This window comes from Mandrillus leucophaeus, unplaced genomic scaffold, assembly GCF_000951045.1.
Source record: "Mandrillus leucophaeus isolate KB7577 unplaced genomic scaffold, Mleu.le_1.0 Scaffold38, whole genome shotgun sequence".
Classification (NCBI taxonomy): Eukaryota; Metazoa; Chordata; class Mammalia; order Primates; family Cercopithecidae; genus Mandrillus; species Mandrillus leucophaeus.
In genome coordinates, this window is record NW_012104031.1 from 5,200,342 (window position 1) to 5,209,501 (window position 9,160).

At 56.1% G+C, this 9,160-nt stretch overlaps 1 protein-coding gene across 2 annotated transcripts in view; it reads left to right on the plus strand.

The window, feature by feature from the left end:
• The window catches only part of LAD1 (ladinin 1), a 19,046-nt gene extending 11,627 nt beyond the window's left edge, over nucleotides 1-7,419 (plus strand). Inside the window, exons 3-10 of one of the 2 annotated variants that reach the window (XM_011990560.1) lie at nucleotides 1,127-1,967; nucleotides 2,497-2,601; nucleotides 3,457-3,500; nucleotides 4,913-4,985; nucleotides 5,089-5,226; nucleotides 5,564-5,650; nucleotides 5,936-6,010; nucleotides 6,369-7,419. In XM_011990560.1, coding sequence (XP_011845950.1) covers nucleotides 1,127-1,967; nucleotides 2,497-2,601; nucleotides 3,457-3,500; nucleotides 4,913-4,985; nucleotides 5,089-5,226; nucleotides 5,564-5,650; nucleotides 5,936-6,010; nucleotides 6,369-6,374 — 1,369 coding nt within the window. In that variant the 3' untranslated portion in view covers nucleotides 6,375-7,419. The remainder of the gene's footprint in view (nucleotides 1-1,126; nucleotides 1,968-2,496; nucleotides 2,602-3,456; nucleotides 3,501-4,912; nucleotides 4,986-5,088; nucleotides 5,227-5,563; nucleotides 5,651-5,935; nucleotides 6,011-6,368) is intronic. The other variant, XM_011990559.1, reaches the window with a different exon arrangement.
• Nucleotides 7,420-9,160: the final 1,741 nt, after the last annotated feature.

Here is a 9,160-nt window from a genome sequence, read left to right on the forward strand (position 1 = left end):
TATTTTTAGTAGAGATGGGGTTTCGACATGTTGACCAGGCTGGTCTTGAACTCCTGACCTCAGGTGATCCACCTGCCTCAGCCTCCCAAAGTGCTGGGATTACAGGTGTGAGCCACTGCTCCTGGCCTATAATTTACTTCTGAGGAGAAGAACCCTGGGGCTAGTTTTGCCATCTAGATTTTGGGATTATGAGGTGGGGAAGAGCCTGGGGTTTACTGAATGCCACCTATATGCCAGGACTGTGCTGGGCACCCTCACGAGTCTCATTTTGCTTCCTAACAAGCCCAATTTGCAGATTTGAAAACTGAGGCCCAGACAGTAAGCTAACTTGCCTGAAAGCACATGGAGAGCAGGGTGGTGAGGAAGGAAAAGAATCTCCTTTTGCTGGAGGCCGGGTGCTAAGGGTTTTGGACAATCCTCTCATGTTGCTTTTGTTTCTTCGGGTCCCTGAGAAGGGAGAACAGGGCTGTGTTGATCTCCCCTCCCCTCCCCTCCCTTCCCTCCCCCCCTCCCCCCCCCCCCCCCCCCCCCCCCCCCCCCCTTCCCCTCTCTCCTCCCCTCCCCCCTCCCCTAGCCTTGCCTGGCCCCAGACTTTGGAGGATGTCCAGAGCTGGGCTGCACAAGTACCTGTGGCTGTCACCTAGTCTCGGCTGCACCCACAAAACTGACAGGAGTGTGGAATGGTACATCAGAAGCCTTAGGTTCTGCTCCCAGCTCCCCCACCAATTAGCTGTGTGACCTTGAACAAATCCCTGGACATCTTTAGTCTTGATCTAAGATCTAAGGGGCAGCGACTATGCTTATTCCTTTTGATCCCCAATGCCCCGCACAGGCTCTGGCCCATATTAAATTAGTTATTCAGGGTCTGTTGACTATGTCTGAACATGGAGTTGTTGGACTTCATAGGAATTTATAAACTTTTTAAAAAGCATAGAGTGCTTTGTTCAGATGATACCTTGGAAGTGCAATATATCGAGTGGATAAAGGTGGTGGTGAGCCAGGGAGGCCAGGGCCTGACTTCCTCACCTCCTCCTTGGTGGCCCTGGCAGCATCTCCATTGGGTTAGGTATACTTAGGGTGTCTTCCACCTCTATCCTCTGATTCTGTCTCCCATCTTCTGACTCAGACTACCGAGCGTGGAAGAAGCAGAGGTGCCCAAGCCACTGCCCCCAGCCTCCAAAGATGAGGGTGAGGACATCCAGAGCATCCTCAGAACACGGCAGGAGCGGAGGCAGAGGCGGCAGGTGGTGGAGGCTGCACAGGCCCCCATCCGGGAGAGGCTGGAGGCAGAGGAGGGGAGGGACAGCTTGAGCCCTGGGCAGGCCACACAGCAACCCCTAGTCCCCAAGAAGGAACTGGAAATCCCACCTCGCCGGAGACTGAGTCGGGAACAGCGGGGCCCCTGGGCCCTGGAGGAGGAGAGCTTGACGGGCAGGGAGCCAGGAGGGAGGAAGAAAGGGGTTCCAGAGAAGTCCCCAGTCTTGGAGAAATCATCCATGCCCGGGAAGACGGCACCTGAAAAGAGTCTGGTCTCCGAGAAAACCTCCATCTCCGAGAAGGTGCTGGCCTCGGAGAAGACATCCCTATCAGAGAAGATAGTGTCAGAGAAAAGAAACAGCTCAGAGAAAAAGTCTGTTCTAGAAAAATCGAGTGTCTCCGAGAAGTCGCCAGCCCCAGGGATGGCACTGGGCTCAGGAAGAAGGCTGGTGTCTGAGAAAGCATCCATCTTCGAGAAGGCACTGTCCTCAGAGAAGAGCCCAACTGCAGATGCCAAGCCGGCCCCAAAGAGGGCCACAGCCTCAGAGCAGCCCCTGGCGCAGGAGCTGCCAGCCTCTGGAGGAAGCCCAGCCACCACCAAGGAGCAAAGAGGAAGGGCCCTCCCTGGGAAGAACCTGCCCTCCTTGACAGAGCAGGGGGCTTCAGACCCTCCGACTGTGGCCTCCCGCCTTCCACCCATCACACTCCAGGTTGGCAGTGTCCCGCCCCTCCCACCCTTCTACTCTGCCACCCGGCTGGCCCTGCCGGCCAGTCTCACCCAGGTAGTCCCTGGTTCCCTGGCTCCCTCCATCCTCCCACCTGCAGGCTGGCCTTGGAAGTCTCTTCTCTCCCTGCCTGTTTCTAACCACGGTCAGAGCAGGGAGGCTGAGATGGGGCAGGCTGCTGGAGCTTAAAGGGGCACCAGCTGTGGGGCAGGGAGCAGCTGGTGCCCTCCACCATATCCTCATCCAGGGCCCGGGCTCCAGGACCCTGGCAGACTAATGGGAAGCCTCAGATCCTTCTAGAAGCTCCCCTAGAAAGGTCTGCCTGGTGCCCTAGCCCCAAGGGACTTTGTCCGTGAGCTACTCCCACAGCAGATGAAGGAGGCAGGAGAGAAGGCACAGGGCTGTCCCACTCTCCCCTCTTCCTGTAGCTCCTGGGGTGAGCCATGGGGTCTATGGCTGCCCTGGCCTGGTGGGCCCTAGACCTCTTGTGTGATGCTCCCCCTGCTCCATCCAGGTGAAAATCCCCAGCAAGGAGGAAGAGGCAGATATGTCCTCACCCACACAGCGAACCTATAGCAGCTCCCTCAAACGCTCCAGCCCCAGGACCATCTCCTTTCGGGTGAGAATGCTGGGCACCTTGGTCTGCGAGCCTGTGGAGGGCAAGTGGAGGAAGCCCGCATCCATTACAACATAGAAGCCATAGGTTAGGTAGGAAGCTCCTCTGGATAGAGATGGGCTTTGGATTCCCGTGGGTGGCCCTGAACAGACAAGGCTGTATTCAGCAGAGAAGAGCAGGTTAGTGACCTGGGAGGTAGGTTCCAATAAGCATGAGTAGCCCCACCTAGTGGGTAAGGCCAGGGCTGCATGAAGACCCGACAGGCAGGGCAGGTCCTGGGCTGCAGGGAGGTCCACACCTGCCTTCATCAGTTCCTGGCCTCACCTAGGAGACTTGTCTAGGAGGGGAGGGGAGGAACAGAGAGCAGCAAGGGTCTCCTAGTTCTCCCTGCTCTGCCAGTGTCCCAATAGAACAAACTATGTGGATTGGGGAAATCTCATCTTGTTTTGCCCTGGTGTTTGTTCTTAGTTCTTCTGTTCACTGGGTCATTCACTCAATCATTTTGTATCACGCCTCTAATGTGTGCCAGGCCCTGGAGAGGTGGCCCGATAGTGACTGGTGCCCCCACAGAGCTCATGGGCAGTGGGAGGCAGATAGGAAATAGGTGGTTACAGGTGCCCTGAGAAGGAAGCCTGAAGAAAGACTTCTGACCCATATTAGTGGGTGGGAACCTGTATCTTCCAGATACAAACAATGATCTTTAACGAAGGCTTGTCCACATATTTCTTTGGTGGGGGTTGACCCCTGGTAGAAGGGGTGGGAGGTCTGAAGAGGAGGAGGACATGTCTGTCCTCACTCGAGGGGGCCACCAATTTCCCGGGGACTCCCATACACCAATGCCTTTCCTTCTCATTTCAGATGAACCCCAAGAAAGACAACTCAGAAACAACCCTAACTCGCAGGTGGGCGGCCTGGAGGCTCTGGTTCTTTCCTATTTGGCCATATTCAGGCTATTTTCTGAGTACCTGCACCTGCCCTCCTTGTGCCAGGCTGTGCAGTAGGGTACATGAAAGGAAGGTGCAGTCCTTGCCCAGGGCTCCAGATCTGGCAGGGGGATGGGATTAACAGGATGGACTCAGTTGGGATGAGATGGAACAAGGAGGGGGAGGGATCAGGGAGAGCTGCTCGGAGGAGGTAGGGCTTGGGTGGGGCCCCAAAAGGGGATTAAGGGTTTAGCCTTGAGGTTAGGAGAGGGAAAGGGGGCTTTCTGGGAGGGAGACCACAGACAGTGTAAGGGAGGGGAAGCCCCTGCTCCAGCAGGCCTGGTTGGGGGGCTGTGGATCTGCAGGTTTAACAAGGATTCCTGGGCTCAGTGGTGTTGATGCAAGTAGCCTGAGGACTATGCTTTGAAATAAAAAAGCAAAACTGAAATAGGATCTGAGAAGCAGATATGCTTGTGTGTTAGGAATGTCATCCACTCATGCTGTATTCATCTGCCCCATGAACATTTACTGGAGCCTACTACACTAGGCTAGGCTTGGGGTGGAGGAGGAGGAATGCAAAGACAAATGACACAGCTGCTGTCCTCAAGCAACTCATACCCACCCAGCGAACCTATAGCAGTTCTCTCAAACATGATACCATTACATACTGGCCAACCAAGGAGGGACAGGGACACAGGAATATGAGCCCAGGGCTAGGAGCTCAGGAGTAGCTGCACCTGCTCAGCCTGTGAGAGCTGGGGAAGGTGTCATGGAGCAATCGATTTTCCATGAACTAGTAGGAAGTTTGCACGTGTAAAACTGGAGGAATAGTGTTTTAAATAGAGGGAACAGCATGTGAAAAGGCAGAGTGAAGAGCATGGTGTCCAGCTGGCCAGCACACAGGCATACTGTTGGGGAGGGAAGGGGAGGGCCCAGATCACTAGAGCCTTGTGTGCTGTGCCAAGGCCTGCGGGGTCCGAGCTGGAAGGACAGGATTAGATTTGAGGTAGGAGCAGCCATGTGGAGAGCTCATGATGGCAGGCCGGGAGAGCAGGTAGGTGGCGATTGCTGTGATGGGGAAGATGGAAAGGAAGGGCCTGCTTCGGGAGGTGTTTTGCAGTAGAAATGACAAGGTATGGAGGAGAAGGGAAGGAGGGACATCTTGGCGATGTGCTGTTGTATGGGACGTTTCTCGGGAGTGGAGGGAAATCCTTGGAGTCTGTAAGTTCCTCACCTTGGCCGAGTCAGCACAGCCTGCTGTGTGATGGAGGGCCACGTTTTTCTTGGCCACAAAGAGAAAGTGTGATGGGGCTGCTTCTCAGGCCATGGGGGCAGGCCTCGTCTGCCTGGGTGTCTCACTTGGCTCGCCTGTTCCATCTTCCATCCTGCAGTGCCAGTATGAAGCTCCCAGCCAACACAGTGAAGTTGGGAGAGAAGCTGGAGAGATACCACACAGCCATACGGGTGGGTGGGGGCTTCTCCCGAGGGGTGGAGGGCAGGATGAGTGGTGGGCATGGCCCTTGCTCCTCCTCAGCGTGGGTCAGCTGTTGGTGTTCTTGGTTCCCAGAGATCAGAATCTGTCAAGTCTCCGGGTTCCCCTCGCACTGAGTTATTCGTGGCTCCTGTGGGTGTAGCCAGCAAGCGTCACCTCTTTGAGAAGGAACTGGTGGGCCAGAGCCGAGCAGAACCAGCCTCCAGCCGGAAGGTGAGGGGCTCAGGCCCCACCAGGGTCCTTAGGGTGATTAGCCCTGACATCTCCAAAACCCAAATCTTGGCTGTGGCAGTGCTGGAAAACTGTGTTTTCATGTGTCAATTAATGTTGGCAGAACCTTCACTTGAGTTCCCATTCACGTTCCTGAGCCCATCTCCTTAGCTGGGCACACAGCTCCCTGGGAGAAGGGGAGGGGGCTGTCCCAGGTATATGTGGCACATGCTGGATGCATATGGGAGTGAGGGAGAGTCCTATCCCATTCCAGGGCCTCTGAACATGCCTCGCTGCTGCCAAGGGCCCCAAACCCTGAGATAGAAGGTTCTCTTTTTAGGAGAACTTGAGGCTCTCAGGGGTTGTAACATCAAGACTCAACCTGTGGATCAGCAGGACCCAAGAGTCTGGAGATCAGGACCCCCAGGTACCCTGGCCCTCTCTGATGTCTCTTACTGTGGGGCCATTGCGGTGGGATGATTGGGGACAGAAGAGGGACAGTGGGAGATGAGGAGTCATTTCAGGAGTGGAAACAGTAGGGGATGGATGGGTATGTGGGTCAGACTCTGGCAGAGAGGAGGGGTGGGTCTGGGTTCCTTTTCTCTTATGGGAAGAGAAAGGACATCCTGGGCTGGGAGCTGGGCCTGGGGGATCCCGAGCCCTTTGGAGCCTGGTCTTAGTCCCTGATCTCCACCCTGATACCCTCAATCAGGAGGCACAGAAAGCGTCGTCTGCTACCAAGAGGACTCAGTGGGGACAGAAATCTGACTCCTCGCTGGACGCTGAGGTGAATGGTGGGGAGGGGCCTGGCCCTACAACAGAGGGCCATAGTGCACTGTGGGAGACCCCATCGCCCCCGTGTGTACATATGAACTGGCCTGCGATCGCACAGTCTACGCAGAACGCCCCCATCCCTGCTCATGCAGATTGGTCTGAGCCAACCGTGAGAACAAGGTTGAGCCCTCAGCTGGTTTTGCTGCCTGCAGCTCTCAGAGCCTCTGTCCCTTCAGCTGGCAGATTGCAGGGCTCTGACTTATTGTGGGTGTGGGGCTTGGGCAAAGAGATGCCTTCCTATCCAGTGGCCCCCTTCCCCTTCCATCCCTGAGCACCCCATTGCCTTGTGCTAACAGCTCTTTGCCCCACAGGTGTGACAAGCCCTGCCAAGACAGACCTGCAAGTCTTCATCTCAAGGGGCCTCCCTCATGCCAGGCCTCTGCCTCTCACAGCAGCACCTCTTCCTCTCATTGCCTCTGTTCCCTTTTTGCCTCTGAATCTGTTTGGCCAGGGCGCTGGGGTCAGGAATATTTGCAAGACTCAGCCAGTTCCTTCCCAGCCCAGCCTCTTGGGGCTGGGACCTTCTCACCCTGCAGCAGGCACAACAGATGCTGGGACCCAGCCTCTGCCCAGGGCACAGCACAGGTGCACATCAGCACTATGGGGCCTACGTCCTGCCCAGAGAACTCTGCTCCTTCCTGCTCACATCCAGGGTCAGGGCACGGCATCCCTCAAGAACTCCAGAGTCACCTGTCTCATCTGCTCCCAGCAACTGCCTCTGTGTCTGTGATGTCCCCCTTCACTGAGGCCTGGACCCACTCATCTTTGTCCCTGGGGCCTGCTCCCAGCCACCGAGGCCCACTCTGGCCAGATGGGGAAGGAGCTGCCATGCATCTTCCCCGTGGCATCTCCCTGCTTGGTTCTCCCCTCCCTTCCCTGGCCTGCTGCCCTGGCCGGGAGTTAAGTGCCTTTTTGTGTGCAACCACTTCCCCTTTCTCTGAAAATCCTATTCTCAGGAAGGATCTGATAAATTCATTCACTCTCAGGTGTAAGTGACTGATGAGACCTGAAAAGCGAATTCCTCTCTAGAGGCCTTGCTTTCTAGCAGAGGTCATCTGAAGTGTGTGAGGAGGATCATCATTTTCCTCATCTCCCCTCTTCTCACATTAAGGTGGTGGCTCGCCACTCAGCAGTCCTAGCTTGGTGACTGGGGAACTGCCACATACAGGGCCAGGCCTACCCTCTTCCTCCACAAGCCCCCTCCAGCCCCCACCCCCATGCTCGGACATCATGGCCCCTATGAGCTTGGAGAATGAACCATCGGAGAATCTAGAACGGAACAAGCTAGGAACATCAGCCTGGTGCCCTGTTAACCCCTTAAAGCTGTGGTTTACAACTTTTCAAAAGTTTAAATCATTAGAACTCTGTCTTGATTGACTGCTCTAGTTTTACCCAGAATCAGCTGGGGATGCGGCCAGGTGCAGAGCCCCCTGCCCACTCCCCCTTTGCATGCCTGGGGAAGCTCCAGGTCTTTTTGGAACACCACCCTTAACACTGCTCCTTAGGGTATCATCAGTCCAGTTCCCCAGGTGTGTGGGGTATCAGCCCTACCCCTGCTCTGTGACTCTGGGTGAGGGCTCCGCAGATCTGCCCCAGGGGACAGGCCCTCAAAGTGCCATCTGTGCAGAGGTCCCAGTGCCCCAGGCTGGCCCACCTCTGGCCAGTGAGTCTCCTGTGCCCGAGTAAGGGACATAGGGACCTGGGGGCCCTGTCCTGAGCACCCCCCACCCACTGCTAGTGCTGGGGCTTTGTGAGTGTTCCAACTTCACAGCTAAGAGTTGGAGGACAAGGGTGGACAGGGCCGAGGAATGGAGTGAGTCCTGCCTGGAGCCTCAGGACATCTTAACGGCTCTGACTCTGCCCAGACCTCAGGTGTGACCCTTGAGCCATTTCCCTTCTCTGAATCTCAAGCAGATGACCTCAGAGGACTTTCACATGTTCATGCCATGATAGGTGAACTTTTCCAGTAAACGAAACTGTCCCCACCCAGAGTCAGGAGAGCCTCCTGGAAGCCTTCCCCCGGCAGGGCCCCACCCTGGAGTAAGACACTGAGGGGCCTGTTCCTGCAGCTGCAGCCTCAGCAGGGCCCTTCATGCCTGCACCCCCTTCCCCTGGAGTGCCCAGTGAGGGCTGGCTGCTAGGGGAAATGTCAGGGGGTGCCACAGCACAGCCCCCTCCCCTGTGAATCCAATACGGGAGGGCCCTGCCCTTGTTCCTATTGCAGACGCAGCCAGTAAACAAGGAGACCAGGGTGTGCCCAAGATGACCTCGGCTGGGGATAGATGAGTGGTAGTGACTGGATGTCCAGGCAGGTGGGGAGGCCTCTGGACGGGTGACATTGGGCACCCTCTGGAGACAACAGGGCTCCCACTCACCACTCCTGGCCGTACCCTCCTGCTCTCTTGCCGTAGGGGCCCTGTGACCCCACAAGTGGCCTGTCCTGTTGTGGATCCTCAAATTTACATGCCCTGTTTCAGCATAAGCTTCCCATTCCACTCTGGCTTTGTTTTCTCTTTACATCCCTTTGCAGGGATATCAAAAAAGTGGGCTGAGAGTAACCGTGCTATGCCCAGGAGTGGCTGCTGCATGGGGGCTGGATTTCCTCATCTGAGTAGCTGTCTCACAGCGCTCTGAACGAAGCTCCTGCCTTAGAACAATTCGAAGCCGTACAGGTGTGGCCTGTGACACCAAGGATCTACTGGGCTTTTCCCATGGGGCTCTGTAGTGATCTAGGTGCCCAGACCTCTCTTCTAGGCATCGATGCAAATAAACTGTGGCCTGTTTGAAAGTTTATTGGGCTTACAAGGAACAGTAACCCACCCTCAAGTTAAAAAGGGGTTTGGGAAAAGTAATTCCAAATTCTACGTTATTCCAGGCCAGGACCCGAGGCAAGGCTAGGCCCTGCTTCACGGGCTAGACTGGGATAGAGAGATGATGGGGCTCCTCCCACTTTCTTCTGGATGGCCTGGCTCCTTCCTCACCATCCCTCGGGAATCTCTCCCCTCCATCTGCCTGTCTCTCTACAAAGTCTCCCTGCTTCCCTGTGGTCCTCCTCAGTCCCATGATGCTGGCCAGCAGGCGGTTGGCTTCCGCTTGCCCTGCC